The following is a 27,677-nucleotide window of genomic DNA, read 5'->3' on the forward strand; positions in this document are numbered from 1 at the left end:
ATAATAATAATACATACATACAATAACATTTGAAAACTATAGTGTTCACTACATAATAATTTATCTTTACCATAAAGTCAAGACATTACTTTGTTTCTTTTTTGTGTAAGTGAAATTTGAATCCAAATACATTATTTGAAATTTATTAAAAAAAAAATAAAAAAATAAAAAAAATAAAAACATTTCTTTTTGTTTCACTTTGAGTAGCCAATCCAAATTAGGTATTATTGTTATTGAGAATTTAACGAGTTGAAAATAATTCTTAATCATCATGAACCCTTCCATATGTCCAGAACAACATTCCACGAGAAAACATGTTTTCTAGAAGCACATCACAATAGTAGAATACCTAGTTTATTGGACATTCATGCATAACATAGGCAATTCTTGATGCATATATGATTACATTGAAGCCGCAAATGGATTGAAGTGAACAACAGGACGAACTATTAGTGGGTGAGACATGTGCAATGACATGCCTGGTCCAGATTGCATATCTACCTTAGTTCCATCGCCTTCTCCACTAACCTTCCAATCAAAGCATTGAACCAAAGCTGCAACCGCAGTATTCATCATACTGAACGCCAATGTTGTTCCTGGACACCCTCTCCTTCCTGCCCCAAATGGTACAAAATTGAAGCTTTGTCCCTTTCCTTCAACTTGACATTGGTCTAACTTCTCTTGCTCATTGAGTGAAACCAAAAACCTTTCCGGGCGGAACTCGTTAGGATCATCCCATGAGTCTGGATCCCTCAGGTCAAGACACTACTACACTTTTTTTTTTTTAAGTGAAATTCGAACCCAAATTCCTTCTTTGGCCCAAACAATTCTTTTTGTTTCACTTTGATTAGCGAAACAAAGTAGGTATTAATGTTATTGAGAGTCTAAAGAGACATCAACCTTTCCATGTCCAGAACAACATTCCACGACGAAACATGTTATTTAGAAACACATCATAATATTAAAGTATCATGTCATACAAAATTAATGACCTACATCACCAACTGGTGCTTGACATAGAAAGATAGTTGCAGATACGATGTTGAGTAAAGAACCAAATACCTAGTTTATTGGACATACATACATAACATGGGCAATTGTTTATGCTTATGTGATTATATAGAAGCAGTAAATGGATTGAAGTGAACAACAGGACGAACTATAAGTCGGCGAGCCATGCTCAACGACATGCCTGGTCCAGGTTGCATATCAACCTTAGTTCCATATTCTTCTCCACTAACCTTCAAATCAAAGCATTGAACCAATGCTGCAACTGCGGTATGTATCATACTAAATGCCAATGCTGTTCCTGGACACCCTCTCCTTCCTGCCCCAAATGGTACAAAATTGAAGTTTTGTCCCTTTCCTTCAACTTGACATTGGTCTAATTTCTCTTGCTCATTGAGTGAAACCAAAAACCTTTCCGGGCGGAACTCGTTAGGATCATCCCAGGATTCTGGATCCCTCATAATGGCATAAAGACTGATTGCCACTGCAGTTTTTTCTGGTATATCATAGCCATTGATTTTGCAATTTTGGCGGCATTCTCTTGTTGTGACAGGGCCTGGTGGGTATAGTCTTAGTGTTTCCTTTACAACTGCTTGCAAGTAAGGGAGATTTGGGATATCTGACTCTTCAACTAGTCTAGTCTTTCCCACAATTGATTCTATTTCCTCTCTAACCTTATTGAAGACACTAGGATGATTAATGAGCTCTGCTATTGCCCATTGCATTGACTCTGCTGAGGTGCCAGTTCCTGCAATGAATAGATCCTGGCATAACAGCAAAATTCAATTATGGTCAAATTGGGAGTCTTGAAGAAACCATTTTATTCTGAAATTGATTTGACTTTATGTATATTTTTCAACAACTGTGGCATCTCTAACCAGCCACTCTATTAGAAGTTAAACTTGTTTTTAACTGAACTTTCATTAATAAGCATAAGTTTTATATATTTATCCAAGTGCAACAAAGCCTCGAAATTCTAACTAATAGTGATATTTCTATATCTATAAAAGTATTATTAGGCCCCAAATATTAGTAATAAAAAAAAATAGTAATGCAATAGACACAACAAAATGTTACAATAATTTCACAATATTCCTAAATTAACATGTCAACTCACACATGAGCTCACCACAATCTCTAATTTAAATTTTTTGCTACATTAATTTAGGAATAGTATGAAATTTTTGTATCTCTAACATTACTCAAAAGAAATTTTTCAAAGTAATGCTACATTCACAACATTTTCATACAAAAAAATTTAGAAGATAATTTGTTATTTATAGGGAAAAAAAAAGTGATATCAGTGGTGGACCCAAATTATAAAATCAATAACATATTACTACTTAATATATGTTGTAAAATTATTGTCGATATAACATTACTCAATTGCTTATCAAAGACAAAAGAGAAGAGGGGGGAATTAGCAAAGTATAGGTGGACCATTGTCCACTCATTTCTTTGTTCTTTTTTTTTTTTTTTTTTTAATCTTTATAGATTATATAAAAAAATTAATCAAGTCTCAAAAGGGTTCTTTAAATAATCTGTTATTAAAAATGAATACAATTTAATAAAAAAAAATTGAGAATCTCAAAAATAGACAAAATAATTTTCAAAAAAGAAGTTATAAAGGTTTTAGATGAACAACTCACATATGAACAAGAAATTAATAAATTAAAAAAAAAAACTAAAATTTTTTAATCTAAACAACTTGGATAGAATAGATTTTAACAAAAAAGAATATTATTTAATTAAATTTAAAAAGCCTCAATTTAAAAATCTCCTCGGACCCCAAAATCCCTTGGGCTGCCCCTGCTTACATTTGCCCTTCCTACTACATCTCTAATTAAATGTTAGACAATCTTTGAAGGAAAATTCCATACAAGGGCTAGTCTATTACTCTTATTTATACATCTTAAAATTAATTACTCCAACTAATTTGTGTCTCTTAGTATTTTCAATAAAGACATTTAAAGTTCAAATACCCCCTCCCCCTCACCCAACTATTGAATAATATAAAAATAAAAAATAAATCAACCTTTAATGGATTAAAAGAAAGGAAAAATTAATAATATTATTTATACATCTTAAATTTGGAGTGTTGTGTGGATTCAAATTAGCTAAATTATTTAAAGCCATTTTACTTGAACATATTTTCAATTATTAGATTGGAAGTTGGTAGGTCAGTTGGACTATGGAAATTGTTCATATTTTCAATTGCGTTAGTATTGGAGGTTTAAAAATATAAATTAAACTGCTTTTCACAATCTAGCAACTCAAAATTGCTCATATTTTCATTTTTAAGTTCAAGCATATTATGCTAAAAATTATTGCGTTTGACTAATAAAAATATTGAGTTTGATATTGAGAATTTAAATTATTAATCTGACAAAATATTCAAACACCATATGCATCAAGCTTGCAAAATGATCTTGGTTTTGACCAATACTTGGCAAAAACATACAAGTATTGCAATTTTTCACTTTTTTTTTATTGTGTCGATATAATTATTTAAGGGTTGAATATAATATATTATTAGGCATTTTGACTTATCATGTTATGCTAAGAAGATGAAGATGACAACAAGAACAAAGACTAAAAGGGAAGAGGAGTACTGTGGTTTTGCTAAGATCCCTTAGTGACTGTTGATCAATGCAACCATATGATTGCAAAAAACTGAAATTGTGAGATTTGAACTGATTAGAAAATGTGAGATTTGAGAAGATTGATGTCTGATGAGAGAAAAGATAAAACTAAATAGAAAATGTGTGATTTGAAAGGTCATTCACTTGGGTATAGGGGTAGCAATTTATGTTCGCGTGTCGGATTCGTGTCGTGTCAAGTCATGAGTATTCGACTACATAAGTCAACACTAACCCGACATATTTATTAAATGGGTCAAGATTCCTCAACCCTAACACGACCCATTTATTAAACGGGTTAGTCGTGTCGACCTTTTTATCAAATTTTATCAAAATGAAAAAAAAAATTATGAAAAACAAACAAATAAATATTTTTAATATAAAATTCAAAACTAACAAGTAATTGTATCACAAATAATCATTCAAAACTAAAGCATATCTCAATATCACAAATAATCAATCACAATATGTCAAAGAAAATAAATCACAACAACTAATATGTTTATATACCTAGAGTTTAAAGAATATATTGATAAAATATCATTTAATTAAGCAGGTCAGATGGGTCAAACGGGTTCTATATGTTCAACACTAACCCAACCTTTTTATTAAACGAGTCAGTCGTGTCAACCCGAATATAACACGAACCCATTAAGCCTCAACCCATAACCTGCTAATTTCGTGTCGTGTCGTGTCGGGTTCGCGGGTCATGTCAAATTTTGCCACCCCTACTTGGGAACATGTCGACTTGTGGTTGCGAACTTAAAAAATAAAAAAAAATTAAAAAAAATTACATTAGGCCTAAAACACTTTTAAATTTTGAAATATTATATAAATGCTAAATAACTATCTATCAAATCAATCCCTCTCTCTATGTGCTTAATATATATATATATATATATAGAGAGAGAGAGAGAGAGAGAGAGAGAGAGAGAGACACACACACACACACACACACACAAGTATTAATTGGTACTGAAAAATTCTGTTTTAGTAACCAATCTGAAACGGCCTCTGAAATGAAAATCATAACATTGAGTAATAGTGATTAATGGTAGACATAATTATACAATGTTCAACAAATATTTATAAATTAACATTACTTAATATATGTCAAGCATCAAGACTAAATATAGTGGCTTTAAGGTTTGAATATGATCTAAGAGTGTTTTAGAACTTAACAATAGGTAATGTTAAGTTGTCTCTTTTCAAGCAAAATAAAATAAATAAATAAATAAATAGATGAATTTGAAATGAGTTTAGATTCATTAAATATATGCTGAACAAATTTGAGATTAAATTGCAAAAGGGTAAAACTTAGATACAGTTCCTTATATATTGTTCTTTTTAAAAATCTGACATCTGTCTAATTGAATAACTAAACAAATACCATTAAAGTACTATAACTTCCTATTGTTGTATTTTTTTTTTTTTTTCTCTACTCTGTAAGAAAACCCATTGGCTTCATATCTAATTTCTCACACACAATCGCTTGGGTCTAACTAGGAGAGAACGATGAGGCGAAGGAGATTATAGAGGTGGTTGCAGCATGTAGGGGATTGAGTTTGGGTTGATTTGTAGGCTTGTAGCAGACTAGTAGTAGGTTTTGATGGGGGAGGGTAGTTTTGCCCTTCTTTTTATCTAATTTGTGTTATTGGGAATTAGTGCAATGGAGCTACTATTACTATTCTAATGGCTATTTGTTCCAAACTTACGAGGATTTCTCCAAACTAGTTTGCAGACAAATTTTTAAATAACTTCCTATTGTTGTATTTTTTTTTTTTTTCTCTACTCTGTAAGAAAACCCATTGGCTTCATATCTAATTTCTCACACACAATCGCTTGGGTCTAACTAGGAGAGAACGATGAGGCGAAGGAGATTATAGAGGTGGTTGCAGCATGTAGGGGATTGAGTTTGGGTTGATTTGTAGGCTTGTAGCAGACTAGTAGTAGGTTTTGATGGGGGAGGGTAGTTTTGCCCTTCTTTTTATCTAATTTGTGTTATTGGGAATTAGTGCAATGGAGCTACTATTACTATTCTAATGGCTATTTGTTCCAAACTTACGAGGATTTCTCCAAACTAGTTTGCAGACAAATTTTTAAAGCTTTACTATATCTTTTTATTATGTGTGAATTTTGAAAATATAACTGTTGGATTGAATATTCTTATCATATCCTCCATACTTGCAAAATTTCAAAAAAATCAAAGATTAATATCTATCTCATCAATCATATGTTTAAATTTCAAGTTTTTATAGTCTAAAATTATGCATAAAAAATAATTTTGTTGATTGAATAGTAAATAACATCTGATTTGAAAAAACTGTGACATACGTATTAAGAACATAAAGAACATGCAATCTAACAGTTAGATTTTCAAAATTTGCATCTAATAAAAAGAAATAAGAAGAATTTGAAGTGTTTCATTCCAAACCATTTTAGAGAGAAACCTTTTTTGTTGCTATCTTTTTATTATTTAAAAGGCCATCTGTCTAACATACAAAGTATGAACAGATCAACTAGTCTTTTAATAAAAATAATAGGAGTAATGGAGAAGATCAATACAACCTTGTCCTTTTGAAGCCAAATTTTATTTTCTGATGTTGCATGGGAGAAGTTTGAGAGATCTGCAGTCAAGTCATCTAACTTTTCTCATAGGCTCAAGAAAATAAAAAAGAAAGATAAGAACAGTGTTAAATCGACGTTTGTTTAGTTATTCACTCAGATAAATGATAGATTTTTAAGAGAGAAACCTAATGAACAGTAAATAAAGAATTGTATCTAAGTTTTGTCAATTGCAAAATTTAATAAAATTTAGAACGGTTTGAGATCTATATTTCTTTTAATAAATTTGAATTTAGAATAGGTACTTTTAATTTAAACTTGTCTTTTTTTCATTCTTAAATAAGTGCACAAAAATGGTCAATGTGGACTAAATGTACCAAACAAATTGAAATAGACAAAAATAGATTGAAATGCTACGCTGATGTGGCTCAATATGAGTATAGGAACAATAAACTCTATACTTTATCTTTTAGATATTATATATATATATATATATATATATTTTTTTTTTTTTATCACAAATGAAAAAACAGTTACAATGACATTTAATGTTAGATTGAATTGACTTTTTATTGATTTACAGAATTCCTAAAAGTTTTTAAAAAAATGTTATTAATTTCGGTCCATTCCAACCACAAACGAAATTTCTAGTACTGGTATGCAAATTAGAACAAGAATACACTCTTTTCCACCTTAGCTCAAATTCTGGCTCATTTCGGCCCGTTTTGACTATTCTGGTCAATTTTAGGTAATTTTGGCCAAGATGCAATTTTTGGCCGCAGTGAATTTTGTTCTCTTTTACCGTTACATGCAGCCAGGATAGAGCCAGGTAGGGCAAAACCCATTGAATCTTACAATGTTGGCCTCCTCAAATCTCACATGTGGTTCATGAAAACCAATTAAGGATAATTTTGATGCAAAGAACTCCAATGAATGATCAGGCTTTTAGCTGCAAGCCTACAGCAAGCTCCCGTGAACAATTGAAATTTGCCACTTGTAAACAATGAGCGCCCACCGAAATATCTCATTTGGTCTTCCTCTGGTGTTTTTGAATGTTTTATAAAATATATCTAGTTTTAAATAATATTATTTTACCAATCGGTGTGGGTTTCTTTTTCATAAATGAGTGGTTATGATTTTCTTCACATAAATGTGTGGTTGTGATTTGAGTGGGAACAGTGGTTTCTACTTTCCACTTTCCAGCACTTCAATTTATATTATTATATTATTTTATTTAGATTTGGTAACGGATTAAAAGTATCTCCGACAGATGCTCTATAGGTCTGTTTAGATAGAACTTATTTTGTTAAAATTGAACATTAAAAACTGAAAATATTATAGTAAAATAATTTTTAAATGTGTAAATAGTGCTGTGGGACCCATTTTTAATAAAAAAGTTGCTAAAAAGTAAAATTTGTGGGTCCGTAAACAGTGTAAACAGTGCACGGATGCACTATTCATGGACAAAAAGTCAACAAGTGTGGCTAAAAAAAAAAAGGCTGAAACGCGTTGAAAGCAAAACGTGGACACAATAGCTTGTCAAAATAAACTTTCGAACAAGTGGAAATTACTAAAAAAATTAAGTTTAAAATTAATTATAAAAATTTTATTGTGTAATTAAAGAAGGTAGGGCACAACTTTGTTGAGTTGGATTTGATTTTCAAAAAAAAAAAAAATTGATTATTTTGACTCAAAAAAATAATTTAATTATTGCTAACTTAACTCCCATAGAAAATTTCATAGCTCCGCCATTGCATGCAACAATTTTCTACCAATTCTATTATACCCCACGTCATAAAATATAACCAAAAATTCTACAACAATGAACACGGAGAGAAAGAGAGAGAGGTAAAAAATTTAAGGTGACCATTGATGATTCTTTAGCATGAGGTGGATTGCTCATGAAACTTTTACCTTCACATATTTGCATTTTGCAGCACAATGCCAAAGAGTGGGAGGCAGGGAGAGCGTAGTAAGTTAAAAGGAAAATGCTAATAGATGTCCTTAAGATAATGGTTAAAAATTTATTTTAAGAAAGTTTTTATGGATTAAAAAAAAAACAATTACTATTTTGACAGTTTTTTTCATTTCTCATAAAAGTTGTGTTAAAATTTTCATAAAATGAATTATTAATCATTACCCTAAAAGCACTCGTTAAAATGATCCTAAACTAAAATTTTAAAACACCGAGAAAGATTTGAAACACAAAGGTTGTATTATGGTAGATGAAGTAATTTTTTTTACTCCTAAAGGAAGGAGAACGGTATTTTGTCTTTTCACATTTATAAAGAAGTCCACTTGTTAAATTTATAGTGAAATCTATTATAAATATAAGATAAATGAACAATATTTCTCTATGTTCAAGAAATATTTAAAAAAAAATTAGATAAAGGAGATGGAGTTAGGTGGNAGCCAAATCCAAACCCCACCTATATCTATTTTTTGAAGAGAAAAGTCTATTGTTCATCCCAAAAACTCACTCCAACAACTTCTCCATCTCCATTTTTTAGATTAGAGTTGCTATAGTACTTCTCTACAAGTAGAGAACACTATAGCAATTAATGTAGAACCTCTAAACCATATTCTCCCTTAAAATAATACACAATTGAATAAAAAAATAATTCTTTCTCTCTCATCCTTTTCTCTTTCGTTCTTCACTCTCTCGTGCTTCTGTATCTCAACAGTAATATACCACAATCAAAACAAAAACACAAAACTCAATCGAAAGATTTGAAACACAAAAACAATATTTCTCATAAGGCTAATGAAATCTGAACAATAAAATAAAACTAATCAAACCAAAACCAAAAAAAAAAAAAAACATGTAGAACGCTGATCTGTGTAGAATGCCGATCTCCACTTCTCTACCGGTGATTTATGTGTGTATGAGAGAGAATTTGTTTGTGTGAGATAGAGGGAGAGAGTGTTCTAGAATCAACTCAATCAAGTAGAAATAGAAAAAGTAAAAAAAGAGAAAGCTAGAGAAAGAAAGAGAAAGAGATAGCTGAAGAAATTATCCGGAATGAACTAGGAAAAGAAAAGGAAGGTAGATAGAGGAAAGGAGTGGGATACGTATGTGGTGGAGAAAAAACCAAGAGAGAAAAAAGAAAGAAAAAAGAAACGTATTGATGACAGATGGTGTAAAGGGAAAAATAATATAAAAAATAAGAAATGACAATTAAGAAATGCTACCAAAATATTTTCACAATAAATTAGATAAAGGAGATGGAGTTAGGTGGGATACATGACATCATAAATTTGTAAGCAAGGAAAGAGTGCCACGTTTTTTGCCTTTATTGCAAATAGTGCCACGTGACCCCTAATCAACCTATTAACATGAGTTTTTTTTTTTTTGATATTGATCTTTGGGAATAGGGTTTAGAAGAAAAGGGTCATGGGTGGTTGATTTGAAGGGCTAAGTTGATGAAATTATTGGGATTAGAGAGGGGCAACCATCTAATTAGAGAGGGGCAACCAGTTAAGAACTTGTCAAAAAAAAAAGAAAAAACAGTTAAGAACTTAAAAATGGTACTACACCTTGAAAAAAAAAAAGAAGCACCCAATTAATAGTAGTAGTAGTGTCTTTAAAGCCAGCAACTGCACGGTAAGCAAAAATAAGTTCTATCGAAATATTTCATTTTAATAGACAAATTGAAACAAGGTCCAACAATTAAAATACAATTGTATGTAAAAAAAAGTGAGAGATCAAATTAATTAAACTAATTCAAATGCACTTTTAGTCTATCTTGGAAGATAGGAAAAGGGGAGAGCAAGGATTAAAATTCAAGTCTCTATAATGGAGATTTATCATGCTTAGACTTAAGTTAAAGTAAAATTTATATCTCATATTTAAAAAAAAAAAAAAAATCAAATAATGTAAACTGAAGAGATTGAGAAGTAAGAAGGAGAAACTTTACCGCAAAGAAGGCCTTGATATGGGTTCTTGTAATCTTAACGTCAGCGTACTCATCATGACAAACATCCAAGAGTATATCCATCAAATCCTTTTTATCTTCTCTCTCGCCCCTATTTTTGCACCTTCTCACTTCATGATCCTTCAACACCCTCTCCAATAACTCATCATACCTCCTAGTCAAATCCAAAGCCTGTTTCCCAAACACCCAAAACCCCAATTTCTTGAAAGGCCCCAACACATCCCCAAAGCACATCTTTGCAGCCAGCTTAAAGGACTCCATCACTAGATCTCTAATCTTTTCTGCCTCTCCTTCTTGCTCCAAACAACTAGTACTCATGGCTATCCTGCAAGTCACAGTGTTTGTGAACTTCATCACTTCAACACCCACATCAACATCCTCTTTCTTCCTTGCACTCTCCAACATTCTCTTCAACAACCTCTCTTTTTCTTCACGCCGAACAAAGAGGGAACGCTCAAGCTGTTTTGTGCCAAGAAGTTCAGTCACACAAAGTTTCTTCATGAACCTCCAGTAATCACCATATGGAGCAGTGACAAACCCAGAAGTTCCATAGAGTAACTTGTCAGAAAAGGCAAATCTAGGCCTAGAAGCAAAGGCAAGGTCTTGGGATTTGAATATTTCAGAAGCAACAGAGGCTGAAGAAACAAGTAGGCAGTGTGATGCACCAAAGCGGAGATAGAGAAGAGGGCCATATTTGGTAGATAGGTTGTGGAGGGATTTGTACAAGGATGGACCAAGAAGGTGGAGATGACCAATGATTGGGAGGGCTGGTGGGCTAGGAAGAAGGTGAGAATTCGTGGTAACCTTGGTGGGTTTGCTGAGAACGGATCGGATTAGGAAGGTTGAGATGAGAGATACAAAGAAGAGGAAGGAATAGCATTGGATATCACTAATGGTGGTAACCATGGCTAGATTTTTTTGACCACTCTTGAATACGTTATTGTTTATTTTTTTTGCAAACTATAGTAGTGGCTTTTTAGTTTATGAGGTATCTTTTATGATTAAAATATTTGTTGTTTACGGTGTTGTTTACTTGTTTTGTTTGGTATTGATGACTTTATGAAATGTAGGTGAGGCTTATCATTGAATTATTTTCTGTGCACATTGTTGTTGTTTTGTGAGGTAAGGTTACTTTACCATTAAAATATTTGCACCAAGCAGTTGTTGCGCATAAAAAGATATGGTGGATAACTTATCATTCAAGAGGCGACTTATTGGTATGAAATCTTTGTGTCACGTTATCTTGTGATTCTGAGATTATAAGTTTGAGTCGTGGCTTGTTTTATTATTTTTGAGGTGAGTCAGGATTATAAATAAATAAATACATTAAAAAAAAGTAGGATAATGTGTCAAAGTCCAAGAGACAAGAGTATTGAAAATCTTCCAAAGATCAGATTCATGTTGTATTAGTACACAGGAATTTTGGTTAAATATGGTTGAGAAGTGCTATGGATATAGTGTTGGGGGAGAAACATATTAGGGAGTTTTTTTAAATAATTAATATAACATATAGAGACACATTTTAACCCAAAAGGCCTAAGCCAATGGGTATGTGCTCAATTATGTTATATTAACAACTTTTTCTTCTCATCTTTATTCAATATGGGACTTCAGTCACACGTGTAACTCAACATATAATATTTCTTCAAATGTGGTTGAGTAAAATATAGATTTGACTACAACGATTTATGAAGCCTAGTCTTACTAGTTTAGTTTTTGACAGTTCAAATAACTCTGACCCTAATTTTTTCACATATGAAAAAAAATTAATAAAAAAATTAAAAATACCCAAAAATTACAATAGGAAAAAAAAAAAGAAGCAAATGTAGGGGGAGAGACGCGCATCCAAATGCTCACTATACCTTTAAAATATTTGCACTTAGGTTGCATTTGGGTACTGTTCAGCTTATTTTTGCTACTATTTATAGGGTATGTTACATTTTTTGATATTATTCATAGATTAGCTGTTTTAGCTATCTTTTAATTTTATCTGTAGTACTTTTAGTAAAAAAATTTCAGTTTCAGCTAAATAAATTGTTCCAAAACAAACACACAGACACTTAGTTGTTGTGCATAAAAAAATGGATAATTACTAACTATCCAGGGAAAAATTCTAGTATGCACTTGTTGTACTAGATACTATCTCATATTCAACATGGTTTTGAAACCTGGACTAGACCATACGGTCTGACCGAGTTAATCGGCAATCGTTCATGAACATGGTTCTTCAAACCCTAAGAACCGACCTATGTGAAAAAGTCAGTGAACCATTCCAATTGTAGTTGAACCTTTTGGGTTTGAAAACCTTAAACGGCTTTCACAAGTCAGATCGTTAGAGGGTTTTTTTGGATATTGGTTTATAGCCATTGTTGAAGGCTGAAGCTTCAATCACGTGAGATGCTATCTGATGAGATCACACCGCTATTTTTCTATTCTTATTCTCCATCTCGCTCACTCTCTTTCTCTCTCTGCAATTTTCATTTTTGCTGATGTTGTTTCTGCATTTTTGGCCTCTGAAGTATTCAGTCTTCTTCTTTGCTACTTTTGAAGTCTCCTTCCTTGCTGCTGCTTGCTTTACTGTCAACCACTAATATTTGCTTTACTAGCAACTACTAACATTTAATTCTTGCTGTCAAGCACTTCCTTCTTGGGTTTTGTTCTTTATTTAACTTTAACCAATTTTTAAATGCACGGACATCTTCAAATCTTCTAGCTTTTGATTTTTTGTTAGTTTTTAGACCCCTTAATACAATATGTTTAATCTAATATTAAGCCAAGTTGATTAACAAGTTTGTTAATTAAATCTAGGTTAAACAAATATGCATAAAACAAACATAATGCGGAAAGTAAAGAACACACAAATCTGATGACCCAGGAAAACCTAAAGGGTAAAAAATCTGAGGATGATTTAAACTAACTATCCTCAAGTTAAAACCAAATCCACTATAAAAGAATTGAAGTTTGTACAATAAAACTTAGACCACTAACATTCTATTGCTACCTCATGTAGAAAACTTACTACCACGACCACGTGACATCTCCGAGTCCACAGACTACTTCTTTCCTTGATCTACAACAACCACAAGTTCTCCTACTTGTGACTTTAAGACATCTCTCAAAGGTTTCAAATCTTCTTTAAAGTTCTTTATGCAGCAACTGAAGCAATCATCAAGTTCTTGACGTGAATCTTGATCTTGATAACTCTATGTGTGTGTATGAAGGTAAACACCTCTCAAATCTCACAAAAGATTCAATACACAACTTAACAAGGACGTCTAAAACGTAGTTAGGGTTTTTTCTTTTATACTTGGAGTGAAATACTTAATCCTACACGTCATATGGGCTTGGGCTTGTTTAATAATTCTATAGAAAATTACTGATGCACAAGATTCGATCGATCAAGTCTAATTTTTGATCAATTGAGCCTTGCAGATTTTGAACAGTAATTTCTACAATTACTCTATACCAACTTTACATTAATCTATACTTTGAGCAAGCCTAAACCTAAACTCTATATTTTGATCATGGTTTGCCAACAAATACAAAGTGAAGTTCTAAGACATTAGTTCCTAAAGTCTTTGAACCTAACACAAATGGACTTGGAAAAAAAAAATGATCGATAGTCAAATGGGCTTGGCCATGGGCAACCAAACTCATTTGTCTCTTAACTATTTTATTGGGTCTCATAAAATAAAAATGATTGGATACTAAACTGTGCTTTGTCATGACTTAAAAATAATTTAGAAACTCAATAGTAATTTATGTTTTTTTTAAGAATTTAATAACTCTTATTTGTATCATGAAAGTTATGTTATAAAAAATACTATTTATATTTGTTTTGGATTATTTTAGTCAATTTTTCAATTTGTACTAATTTAATATATTTATTTATAATTAAAATAATTATTAAATTAATTATGACATCATCACGGTTCGACCTCGGCTTGATCCCAATCCAATCGTAAAAATCTTGAACTTCTCCTTTTTACAGTTCATAGAACAGTTCGGGTTTCAAAACCATGCTATTCATGAGGTTAATTGTTAGTAGTAAGTCTTTGTGTCTCATTATCTTGTCAGTCTAAGATTGTGGACTTGAGTAATGGCTTGTTTCATTATTTTTTGGATGATCCTGCACTATATCAAATTTGGGTTTAAGTGTACCCCCGGAATTGTGACTTAAAAATACATTTATTAAAAAAAAATGAGAGGATAACGTATCAAAGTCCACATCTCCACTGTTAACTACTCTTAAATCCCTTTTGTTGGTGGCTTTACTTCTCCTCTGATCTGATCACGTCTGAAGACCTGAGGTATAGTTTCAATCTTTCACTCTTTTTTATCTATTTTTCCTCCTAATGCAGACTGTGAATATGTGATGCGTGGTTTTTGTTTTATCGTGGGTGGACATATGACTTGTGGCTGTGGGCTTACTTTACTTCTGGGCCTTGTGAAGTTTTGTTTTGTTTTTTGACGTAAATGCACTTTTAGTCCCTGCATTTTGACGTTTTTTTCATTTTAGTCTCTACATTTTATTTTTTCCACTTTTAGTCCCTAAACCAATTAACGCGTTCCATTGTAGTCCTTTCCGTCAGTCAACTGACGGAAATTGCTGAGGTGGCAGCTGAAAGAATTAAAATATTATAAAAAATGCCACATCACCCTGACACATCAGCATATAAATTTCAAAAATTAATTTATTAATTTTAACAAAATTAAAAAACATAAAAATAAGTTAGAAAATCAAACCAAGAACATAAAGAACACAAAAAACAAACCCAGAACTAAACACAAACTCAAATTTAAAAACACAAAAAAAAAAAAAAAGAATTCAAAATCCCAAAATGGCAGAACACAGGAGCACAGACCCAAAAAATTCATACATTCTCAAGCCTCTCTCTCTCTCTCTCTCTCTCTCTCTTCCAAACCCAGAACCAACCCTTCCAAAACATTCTCAAACCTTCCTTTCTCTCTCTCTCTTCCAAAACTCTCACAAATATCTTTCAAACTCCATGGCCGCCACCACAATCGACGATGGTTTTTTCTTTTCTTTCTTTGACCGATCCTCTTTAATGCTTGGCTTGTCTGAATCCGGAACCACTGACGTCGAAAAAGAAGACGAACAACAAGCCCCCGTAATCTAGATTTGATTTTTTTTTTTTTTTCTGGTTTCATTTTCTGGTTTGGGTATTTGATTTTCGGGTTTGATTTTCTGGGTTTGATTTTTTCGGTAAGCAGATCTGGGTTTGATTTTTTCGGTATTTGTTCTGGGTTTGATTTTCTAGATTTGGGTATTTGTTCTGGCCGTCACTCCTCTCGATCTTGTCAAGTGCAATATGCAGGTCTGATTCTTCTAGATCCCTCGCTCTCTTCCGTTTTCAACTTCCTTGTCAAAGATTTTCTCCATGGGTCTTCGGCCATGGATCGGCCATGAGAGGAGAGAGAGCTCTATGAGCCATAAGAGAAAAGAGAGTTTGAGATGGAAGAGAGAGTTTGAGATGAGAGAGTAGTGTGTGGCTGTGTATTTTGAGTTTGTGATGAGAGAATAAAGTTTGAGTTTGAGATGAAAATGTGTGGCCGGTTTGAGTTTGGTGTGCTCAGGTTTGGATCTTGTTTTTGTGTTCTTTGTGTTATTCTTGTTTTTAATTCTGGGTTGCGGGGCTGAGTCTTGGGTTTAATTTGATTCAACAGGTTTAATTTTGAATGTGTGTTCTTGGTTTGATTTTCTGATGTGTTTTTATGTTTTAAAATTTGTTTTTATGTTTTTTAAATTTGTTAAAATTAATAAATTAATTTTTGAAATTTATATGCTGATGTGTCAGGTGATGTGGCATTTTTTATAATATTTTAATTCTTCCGGCTGCCACCTCAGCAATTTCCATCGGTTGACTGATGGAAATGACTAAAATGGAACGCGTTAATTGGTTTAGGGACTAAAAGTGGAAAAAATAAAATGTAGGGACTAAAATAGAAAAACGTCAAAATGTAGCGACTAAAAGTGCATTTACGCCTTGTTTTTTTTAATCATGCGTTTTTTACTTTTTATATTATTTATTTTATTATAGGATCAGTTTTGTAACTTTTGTTGTAAACCATTAGAATAGTAGTACTGTACTGTATACTATAATGTCACGGATACCAAGAAAAAAAAAAAAACTTCAATCCTAATAATTTGGTAATCCAACCAGCAATTTAATATTCTCTCTTTCTATATGCAAAATACATGTAAAAGCCAACAAGAAAACCTATAAAAACCCTTAATTGCCTAAGATTAGGGAGATTTTTATTAAAAGGAAACTACACAAATTAATCAAAGGAAAATCAAGGTCTAAAGCATGTATGGGTTGGCTACAAGTGGCACCCTATAGTTATGATATTATGCGTGTGTAGATCCTTAACAACATAGAGGAAGTAGGAATAAAGATGACATAGCTTTTGTAATCATCAAAAAGTTGTATCGAAAGGTGAATTGTAAGCCCCAACAACAAAGAAAAATATATTAATTTAACTAAAAAAAAAAATAAAAAGAGAATTAAAAACCAAAAATCATATGAATTGAGATTTAAGTGTGTCTTGAACAAAAACAGTAAGAACACAAACTCAGATATCCCAGAAATTATAAATAAATAAATAAAAAAAACACCAAGTAAACATTCTCAATTCCTTGGAATACACAAAGCAGAAAATCAGGGTTTAGAGAAAACAAGTGTAACACTACAGAGAAACCTCGCTGTGGAATAAAGGCTTCGACAAAAGATCGGACACATGGCTCGAATCGTTTCCGTTGTCTACGCTCGAATCTGCTCTTTTCGAACCCTACATTTTGGATCTACCATTTTTCTCTAGCAACAGCAACCTACGCCTTGTTTCAAATCATAACAAAAGGCAAAACTTTTGGATTCACCAAGACGATGAAAACGAATATGAAGACCTAGAAAAGAACAAAAAGCCAAATTCGAAATCGGGTCCGATACCGAATAACAATAAGTTTATAGTCAGTTCTTGAGTCACGAACTTGAACCCATCTTCACAGGATTGTGAAATCACATGAATTGAGATCTAACATCCCTTTTGTTTGTTTGTTTGTTTGGTTTTTTTTTTTTTTTTTTTTTTAATTTTTTTTAATAATTTCTAGGTATGTGTTCTCTTAAGCCCATCGAAACCCGAAGCACTCAGCCTACTGATTTTTTATGTATCATCAATATATACTATAAAACCGAAGATGTATAACCTTATGTGCTCTCTAATTGTTCTTATGCAACATCTTCAACTAAATCACAGTTGTGTGTTTATTGTGGGTCTAAGGTTGGATAGGGTGACTATACAATTAGCAAGTTATGCGAAAATCCAATACAAAGATTGTTGGCAATTTTAAAATTTTCAGTAAACACTTGAATCGAAACTATAGATCTAGTGTGAAATAGTCATCAGTCAAGGCTACTACACCAAGTTTTATATTTTTTAGGCATTTTCATTAGATCCACATGTACAGAAGTGTTAAATGACTGTGTCCAACACGAGTATAACTACCCCAACTAAAGTGTCTATGCATTTTGTTTCATAAAATTATTATTATATTTAGACCCATCTAAAACAAAATAAACATCCTAAAAAACTTCCACAGTAACAAAAATTACCAATAGAAAAGCTAAAAACAATTAAGCACAGTTGATCGATTTTACCAAAAACGAACAACCCAATCATTTTTAAAAAAATTATCAAAATAATTTTGTTATTGAGAGTTTAGCATATCAATCACAATGATAAGTGTGAGCCTCATTTGAGTCAGCAGAGCCTCCACTAGCTAAGTCTAAAAGAGCCTTAATTGCACTGAAATATCCTTAGGGGGCATTTGGTTTGCTATGATGTGTCCTTGATTTGATTCACATTACGATGATTTAACACTGAGGTTTTTGGTGTATTTTATTTTTTTCTAATATTACCAAATTTAAAATTACAAATATGTTACATTATCTAAATCTCATTACCTTCATAATCAATGAAATATTGTATTGTTGTATTGAGATTAAAATAACGTAATATTACGGCGTAATGTAACGTAATATTACCGTAATGCACTTGAAACCTAAAAATGACCGCAATACCACCAAAACCCTCTAAAAAGATGGAATAGCCTTAGAACCTAAAAAATGATCAAAATACCCTTAAAACATTAAAAAAAAAAAAAGGAAAGAAAAAAAAGACCCAAATGACCCTAAAATATAAAAAAAAAATGACTGAAAATACCTTGAAACATAGAAAATGACCAAAATACCCTTATTCTTTTTCACATTTGGTGGCATCCTTATTTTTATTTAGTTTAATCTAAAATTTGCAGACCAATATTGAAAATCTTCCAAAGATCAGATTCATGTTGTATTAGTACACAGGAATTTTGGTTTAAATATGGTTGAGAAGTGCTATGCATATAGTATTTCTTCAAATATGGTTGAGTAAAATATAGATTTGACTACAACGATTTATGAAGCTTAGTCTTACTAGCTAGTTTAGTTTTTGACAGTTCAAATAAATATGACCATATATTTTTTCACATATGAAAAAAAAATTACTTAAAAAAAATAAAAACACCAAATAAACAATAGGCCTAGAAGCAAAGGCAAGGTCACGGGATTTGATATTTCAAATGCAACAGAGGTTTGCTGAGAATGGATCGGATTAGGAGGGTTGTGATGAGAGATACAAAGAAGAGGAAGGTGAAGACTCATAGTTGGCTTGGTGGGTTTGTTGAGAATGCATCTTATTGGGAAGGTTGTGATGAGATATACAAAAAAGAGGAAGGAGTAGCATTGGATTTCAATCAGAGGAAATGTTTTGTTCTTAATAATTAAGGTGTCAAAGTTCACTCGTGTCTATATTTTTAAAAATTACAATATATATATATATATTATAGTCCAAGTAACCATGTAAATTTGAGAACTGTTTGTGGTTATATTGTTTAAACAACAGTTTATTGTTTAAACAATAAAACACATATTTTTCACAATTTTTCATCACACATATTTCATAACACTTAAACAACTCTTTTAGAATAACACTTTTCTTAATAGAAAATATTTAGTCAAACACACGCATATAATGTCCCTTTCTATTTTGGGTGTAATTGTCATTGGCATATATTATATATATATATATAATAAGTTTTAGGCAAAAATGCAAAATTGACCCTCTAACTTTTGCCTTTTTTTCATTTCAGTCCTCTAACTTTCAGTTTGTCAATTCAATCCTCTAACTTTTAATTTTTCTCAATTCAAGACTCTGTTAAAATCTGTCAATATTGCCGTTACACACACCAAAACAATGCTGTTTTGCATGTGTTTTTTTTTTTTTAATATAAATTTGGAATTAAAAGAAAAATGTGAAAAAAAAGGAAAAAAGAAGAGAGAAAACATTAAGGGATGTCATTCCCCTTCCCTGAATCAAAACAAAAAATAAGGATTCAAGAATCAAATCCCTAGCAGCTTTAAGTCCGAGAGAGAGAGAGCCGGTTTGAGAGAGAGAGAGAAAGAGCGACTGATCACCAGCGGCGAGAACCTCGCCGCCCCTGCTTACCGTGTGAACCACCACCACCCTGCTCGCCGCCCCTGCTCTCCGCCCTGGTGATGGAGTTCTAAATCGGTGAGGGTGTGCCATGAAGACTGTGAGGACAGAGGCAAGGTCCATCCAACTATCTCAAGGCAATTGGTCCATTCACCGTGGTGCTATTTGTCACACTTGAACAGGTAAGGAAGCTATTCATGGATTTGTGATCATGGCAGAGTTGAAACATTCTTATTAGATTATGTGTTTAAGCAGTTTAAGCACTTTGGCAAAGCCATGAAAATGATGATGAAGAATATCAAACCCTTGTCCATGTCCTCCTACTCCTGATAGCACTATCTTGCAGCACCAGCTGGGTGATCACAGTTGCAACAACCAGCCCATACTTCACTCTGGCATCCATGTGGACACGCCAGCCCATGTGTTCGACAACTACTTCGATGCTAGCTTCGACGTCGACGCACTTGACTTGGATTTTCTTAATGGTAATAAACCAACGTACTAGTTTTTAGGCCAAAATAGAATATACTCAACCCTTTCAGTGCCCAATAAAACGAATGTTACGATTTTTTTTTCCCAAATTTTCTTTTAATTCCGAATTTATTTAAAAAAAAAAAAAAAAAAACACATGCAAAACGGCGTCGTTTTGGTGTGTGTAACAACAATATTAACAAATTTTAAACGGAGCTTTGAATTGAAAAAATTGAAAGTTAGAGGACTAAATTGACAAAACTGAAAATTAGAGGACTGAAATAAAAAAAGACGAAAGTTAGAAGGTCAGTTTTGCATTTTTGCCTAAGTTTTACTAGTATACATTTTTAAGGTATATATTAGTAAATTATTTAAAAAATTTTATTAAAAATTGAAAAAATGGTCAACTTTTATAAAGTATTTTCCTTAAAAGTACATGGATGATTGGTTTGAGTTTGTCTCATATTCCGACTGCTTTCTTTAATTGCTTCACATGATAGTCTGACTCTTGCGTAATTTTAAGTGGGGTCGAATCTCAGACAAAATATAGTAGTAGTACCTTTCAGATCTAAACTGTCTTGGATTTTTCTAATTGTTGCATTGATCAACATTTTCACTATTGCCGTAAAAAGTGAGGTGGTCTGGTCCCAACTCCCAGGGTTATTTGTTTTTTTACTCAATAAATAGTGTTATATTTATTCAGCCAAAACTGTCTTGAATATGAGAATTATGTAAAATTAGAAATGTTAAATTCTAAAGAACATGTTAACCAGAATATTTAACGAAAGTGTTTTGACTATACCTTAGCTGTGTGTGAGGAAATTAAGTAGTACCTTGTCCTCTGCATGTAATGAAATACAAAACTGTTTGAGGTCCCCTTACCATAGCTCGCTTGAGATTATTTTTATTTATTTATTAATTTATTTATTCATGTGTTTTCGTGGCCATGTGTGAACAAGTTAGCCCTTCTACTAGATCAATTAGACCATTCTTTAAAATCCCCGAGTGGAAGGGGTCCAAAATTTTGGAAAAGAATGGGTAATCAGGAAAAGAAAATTGGTTCCAAATGAAACCTCAAAAAATTTGTTACATTCTTTTGACCAAAAAATAAGAAAAATTCTTTTGTCTAAACAAAATCAATTGTCCCAAAATAACATCATTGACTTCTAAACAAACAAAATTCAACTAGATAAAATACAAATCCAGTCTAAAAGTATTACTCACAAACAATCACAAATAAAAACAAATCTAAAAGTTACCCATATTCTCTCTCTCTCTCTCTCCACTGTTAACTACTCTTAAATACCTTTTGTTGGTGGCTTTACTTCTCCTCTGATCTGATCACGTCTGAAGACCTGAGGTATAGTTTCAATCTTTCACTCTTTTTTATCTATTTTTCCTCCTAATGCAGACTGTGAATATGTGATGCGTGGTTTTTGTTTTATCGTGGGTGGACATATGACTTGTGGCTGTGGGCTTACTTTACTTCTGGGCCTTGTGAATTTTTTATATATATATATATATATGTTGTTAAAAAGTTGAAAGCCATGTTTGATTTCTTATTCCTTAATCAAAAGAAATCCTGCACAAGTAACTAAAATAGTGCAACCACCACTAACTTGAATCGGATAAGGATTGAAGTTTCGTCATTTTACGAAAATTCTAGCATAAGATAAGGACTTTGTCCTTTTCCAAGTACTTAATGACACCATTCATGAACTTTCGAATAATTTTAATTTGGAATGAGAATTATTTAAGCAAAACAGGAACACAGTTAAACAATCCAAAATCATTTTTAAATTTCAAACTTAACAGCTGAACAAAACTTCAATTGTTATTGTCTTTCTTGTCTTCAAGCCCACAATTGACGCCCTCAAGATAGAACACAAGACCATGTGAGAGAGGGAGAGAAGATGAAGATGATGGAGAGCAGAGAGGTAATGCTATTTTTTATTTTTCTATTCTTAATAAGAAGAATTAATTACTTAGTTACTAATTTCTAGGGAACAATAAATACATGACTATGAGTGTTTTTTTCATCCTTAGATCTAATACAAATTAATAGTCCAAAAAATGTATAACTCTTGTGAAGTTACACCTGGTGTAACTCTAAACAATGTTACACTACTCAATATTTTTTAATTGGATGCGAATATTGACAAATCCACATTCAGATTACATTATCTTCATATATTCTCTATGTTTGCAAAATTTTAAGGTGTTAAAAAATTAATAGCTATGCCATCAATCAATTTTTTAAATTCAAGTTTTTGTAGTTTAAAATAATACATAAAAAATAAGTTTATTGATCAAATAGTAAATAACATCTAATTGATATGAAAATTGACATGATTGTTAAGAACATATAAAACATGTAATTGAACGGTGGGATTTTCAAAATATAAATTCTATAACAAGTTATTGAGTAGTGTAACATTGCTTAGAGTTATACCAGATGTAACTTGAACCTAACCCATATATATATATATATATATTAGTCCAACTAACCATGCAAATTTTAGGCCTGTTTGGTTATATTATTTAAACAATAATTTTTGTTGTTTAAACAACACAATATGTATTTTCACAACACTTTTCTACTCACACGTATTTTTATAACACTTGAAGGCCCGTTTGGTAATATTGTTATAATAACGTTATTTGTATTTTTTAAAAATACGTGTAGGTAAAAAATATGTACAAATATATGTAATATTGTTTAAAAATTAAAAACAAATATTTAAACACATGTACTAAACAAATCCTTAATCAATATCATTAAAACAACACTCTTCTAAAAAAAATTTACTCAAACACGCATGCATATAACGTCCCTTTCTATTTTGGGTGTAACTGTTTATTTACTCAAACACGCGTGCTTTTAAGTGGTGTCGAATCTCAGACAAAATATAGTACTAGCATCTTTCAGATCTAACTGTCTTGGATTTTTCTAACTGTTGCGTTGAAATCAACATTTTCACTATTGCCGTAAAAAGTGAGATGGTCTGGTCCCAGAGTCATTTGTCTTTGTTACTCAATAAATAGTGTTATATTTATTCAGCCAAAATTATCTTGAATATGAGATGTACGTAAAATTAGGAATGTTAATAGAGTGTTTAGTACATGTACTTATGCAATAGTTTTCAGTATTTAAATAACATTATATGTATTTTCATATATTTTTTCACCTATATATATATATATATATATCTAAAAAATATATGACGAAAATCACATTTTCGTCTCTACATTTTTAGGCGATTCCCACTTTAGTCCATATATTTTATTTTCACCGCTTTTAGTCCCTATTTAGAGAAATGCCATCCATTTTAGTCCTTTCCATCAATGCCCTAACGGCAAAGTCCTAGGTGGCAAATGAAACTATTAAAATAATAATAAAAAATTTTATTTTGGCATTAAAGAATGCTACATCAGCATCTAAATTAAAAAAAATATATTAATTTAACTAAAAAAAAAAATAAAAAGAGAATTAAAAACCAAAAATCATATGAATTGAGATTAAGTGTGTCTTGAACAAAAACAGTAAGAACACAAACTCAGATATCCCAGAAATTATAAATAAATAAATAAATAAAACACCAAGTAAACATTCTCAATTCCTTGGAATACACAAAGCAGAAAATCAGGGTTTAGAGAAAACAAGTGTAACACTACAGAGAAACCTCGCTGTGGAATAAAGGCTTCGACAAAAGATCGGACACATGGCTCGAATCGTTTCCGTTGTCTACGCTCGAATCTGCTCTTTTCGAACCCTACATTTTGGATCTACCATTTTTCTCTAGCAACAGCAACCTACGCCTTGTTTCAAATCATAACAAAAGGCAAAACTTTTGGATTCACCAAGACGATGAAAACGAATATGAAGACCTAGAAAAGAACAAAAAGCCAAATTCGAAATCGGGTCCGATACCGAATAACAATAAAAGGTTTATAGTCAAGTTCTTGAGTCACGAACTTGAACCCATCTTCACAGGATTGTGAAATCACATGAATTGAGATCTAACATCCCTTTTGTTTGTTTGTTTGTTTGGTTTTTTTTTTTTTTTTTTTTTTTTAATTTTTTTTAATAATTTCTAGGTATGTGTTCTCTTAAGCCCATCGAAACCCGAAGCACTCAGCCTACTGATTTTTTATGTATCATCAATATATACTATAAAACCGAAGATGTATAACCTTATGTGCTCTCTAATTGTTCTTATGCAACATCTTCAACTAAATCACAGTTGTGTGTTTATTGTGGTGTCTAAGGTTGGAAATAGGGTGACTATACAATTAGCAAGTTATGCGAAAAATCCAATACAAAGATTGTTGGCAATTTTAAAATTTTCAGTAAACACTTGAATCGAAACTATAGATCTAGTGTGAAATAGTCATCAGTCAAGGCTACTACACCAAGTTTTATATTTTTTAGGCATTTTCATTAGATCCACATGTACAGAAGTGTTAAATGACTGTGTCCAACACGAGTATAACTACCCCAACTAAAGTGTCTATGCATTTTTGTTTCATAAAATTATTATTATATTTAGACCCATCTAAAACAAAATAAACATCCTAAAAAACTTCCACAGTAACAAAAATTACCAATAGAAAAGCTAAAAACAATTAAGCACAGTTGATCGATTTTACCAAAAACGAACAACCCAATCATTTTTAAAAAAATTATCAAAATAATTTTGTTATTGAGAGTTTAGCATATCAATCACAATGATAAGTGTGAGCCTCATTTGAGTCAGCAGAGCCTCCACTAGCTAAGTCTAAAAGAGCCTTAATTGCACTGAAATATCCTTAGGGGGCATTTGGTTTGCTATGATGTGTCCTTGATTTGATTCACATTACGATGATTTAACACTGAGGTTTTTGGTGTATTTTATTTTTTCTAATATTACCAAATTTAAAATTACAAAATATGTTACATTATCTAAATCTCATTACCTTCATAATCAATGAAATATTGTATTGTTGTATTGAGATTAAAATAACGTAATATTACGGCGTAATGTAACGTAATATTACCGTAATGCACTTGAAACCTAAAAAATGACCGCAATACCACCAAAACCCTCTAAAAAGATTGGAATAGCCTTAGAACCTAAAAAATGATCAAAATACCCTTAAAACATTTAAAAAAAAAAAAAAGGAAAAGAAAAAAAAGACCCAAATGACCCTAAAATATAAAAAAAAAATGACTGAAAATACCTTGAAACATAGAAAATGACCAAAATACCCTTATTCTTTTTCACATTTGGTGGCATCCTTATTTTTATTTAGTTTAATCTAAAATATTGCAGACCAATATTGAAAATCTTCCAAAGATCAGATTCATGTTGTATTAGTACACAGGAATTTTGGTTAAATATGGTTGAGAAGTGCTATGCATATAGTATTTCTTCAAATATGGTTGAGTAAAATATAGATTTGACTACAACGATTTATGAAGCTTAGTCTTACTAGCTAGTTTAGTTTTTGACAGTTCAAATAAATATGACCATAATTTTTTCACATATGAAAAAAAAATTACTTAAAAAAAATAAAAACACCCAAAAATAACAATAGGCCTAGAAGCAAAGGCAAGGTCACGGGATTTGAATATTTCAAATGCAACAGAGGGTTTGCTGAGAATGGATCGGATTAGGAGGGTTGTGATGAGAGATACAAAGAAGAGGAAGGTGAAGACTCATAGTTGGCTTGGTGGGTTTGTTGAGAATGCATCTTATTGGGAAGGTTGTGATGAGATATACAAAAAAGAGGAAGGAGTAGCATTGGATTTCAATCAAGAGGAAATTGTTTTGTTCTTAATAATTAAGGTGTCAAAGTTCACTCGTGTCTATATTTTTTAAAATTACAATATATATATATATATATTATAGTCCAAGTAACCATGTAAATTTGAGAACTGTTTGTGGTTATATTGTTTAAACAACAGTTTTATTGTTTAAACAATAAAACACATATTTTTCACAACATTTTTTCATTCACACATATTTCATAACACTTAAACAACTCTTTTAGAATAACACTTTTCTTAATAGAAAAATATTTAGTCAAACACACGCATATAATGTCCCTTTCTATTTTGGGTGTAATTGTCATTGGGCATATATATATATATATATATATAATAAGTTTTAGGCAAAAATGCAAAATTGACCCTCTAACTTTTGCCTTTTTTTCATTTCAGTCCTCTAACTTTCAATGGGCATATATATATATATATATATATAATAAGTTTTAGGCAAAAATGCAAAATTGACCCTCTAACTTTTGCCTTTTTTTCATTTCAGTCCTCTAACTTTCAGTTTTGTCAATTCAATCCTCTAACTTTTAATTTTTCTCAATTCAAGACTCTGTTTAAAATCTGTCAATATTGCCGTTACACACACCAAAACAATGCTGTTTTGCATGTGTTTTTTTTTTTTTTAATATAAATTTGGAATTAAAAGAAAAATGTGAAAAAAAAGGAAAAAAGAAGAAGAAGAAAACATTAAGGGATGTCATTCCCCTTCCCTGAATCAAAACAAAAAATAAGGATTCAAGAATCAAATCCCTAGCAGCTTTAAGTCCGAGAGAGAGAGAGCCGGTTTGAGAGAGAGAGAGAGAAAGAGCGACTGATCACCAGCGGCGAGGAACCTCGCCGCCCCTGCTTACCGTGTGAACCACCACCACCCTGCTCGCCGCCCCTGCTCTCCGCCCTGGTGATGGAGTTCTAAATCGGTGAGGGTGTGCCATGAAGACTGTGAGGACAGAGGCAAGGTCCATCCAACTATCTCAAGGCAATTGGTCCATTCACCGTGGTGCTATTTGTCACACTTGAACAGGTAAGGAAGCTATTCATGGATTTGTGATCATGGCAGAGTTGAAACATTCTTATTAGATTATGTGTTTAAGCAGTTTAAGCACTTTGGCAAAGCCATGAAAATGATGATGAAGAATATCAAACCCCTTGTCCATGTCCTCCTACTCCTGATAGCACTATCTTGCAGCACCAGCTGGGTGATCACAGTTGCAACAACCAGCCCATACTTCACTCTGGCATCCATGTGGACACGCCAGCCCATGTGTTCGACAACTACTTCGATGCTAGCTTCGACGTCGACGCACTTGACTTGGATTTTCTTAATGGTAATAAACCAACGTACTAGTTTTTAGGCCAAAATAGAATATACTCAACCCTTTCAGTGCCAATAAAACGAATGTTACGATTTTTTTTTCCCAAAATTTTCTTTTAATTCCGAATTTATTTAAAAAAAAAAAAAAAAAAACACATGCAAAACGGCGTCGTTTTGGTGTGTGTAACAACAATATTAACAAATTTTAAACGGAGCTTTGAATTGAAAAAAATTGAAAGTTAGAGGACTAAATTGACAAAACTGAAAATTAGAGGACTGAAATAAAAAAAGACGAAAGTTAGAAGGTCAGTTTTGCATTTTTGCCTAAGTTTTACTAGTATACATTTTTAAAGGTATATATTAGTAAATTATTT

The 27,677-nt window shown here is 31.9% G+C and overlaps 1 protein-coding gene across 2 annotated transcripts; it reads right to left on the bottom strand.

Annotated features, from left to right (window-relative positions):
* Positions 1–387: 387 nt before the first annotated feature.
* Positions 388–11,128, bottom strand: LOC112004860 (cytochrome P450 705A22). Of its 2 annotated transcripts, XM_065777399.1 has the most exons (3): positions 10,130–11,128; positions 1,344–1,772; positions 388–648 (listed from the first exon to the last, which is right to left on the bottom strand). In XM_065777399.1, the coding sequence occupies exons 1-3, from the start codon at positions 11,051–11,053 to the stop codon at positions 403–405; spliced, it is 1,599 nt and encodes a 532-aa protein (XP_065633471.1). In that variant the 5' UTR covers positions 11,054–11,128; the 3' UTR covers positions 388–402. The 2 variants fall into 2 exon arrangements, with proteins under 2 accessions (XP_065633471.1, XP_023892867.1); XM_024037099.2 differs by lacking the exon at positions 388–648 and having other exon boundaries at positions 939–1,772; positions 10,130–11,125.
* Positions 11,129–27,677: the final 16,549 nt, after the last annotated feature.

This window comes from Quercus suber, unplaced genomic scaffold, assembly GCF_002906115.3.
Source record: "Quercus suber isolate HL8 unplaced genomic scaffold, Cork oak 2.0 scaffold_154, whole genome shotgun sequence".
Lineage (NCBI taxonomy): Eukaryota > Viridiplantae > Streptophyta > Magnoliopsida > Fagales > Fagaceae > Quercus > Quercus suber.

What these genes read in the sequence shown, in the direction of transcription:
- LOC112004860 (XM_065777399.1), bottom strand. Translation starts at nt 11,053, where the DNA reads ATGGTTACCACCATTAGTGATATCCAATGCTATTCCTTCCTCTTCTTT. An exon ending in ATATCAAGGCCTTCTTTGCG is followed by an intron (nt 1,773 to 10,129) that starts GTAAAGTTTCTC and finishes CTGTTATGCCAG; the next exon opens with GATCTATTCATTGCAGGAAC. An exon ending in AGGGACAAAACTTCAATTTT is followed by an intron (nt 649 to 1,343) that starts GTACCATTTGGG and finishes GTTGAAGGAAAG; the next exon opens with GGACAAAGCTTCAATTTTGT.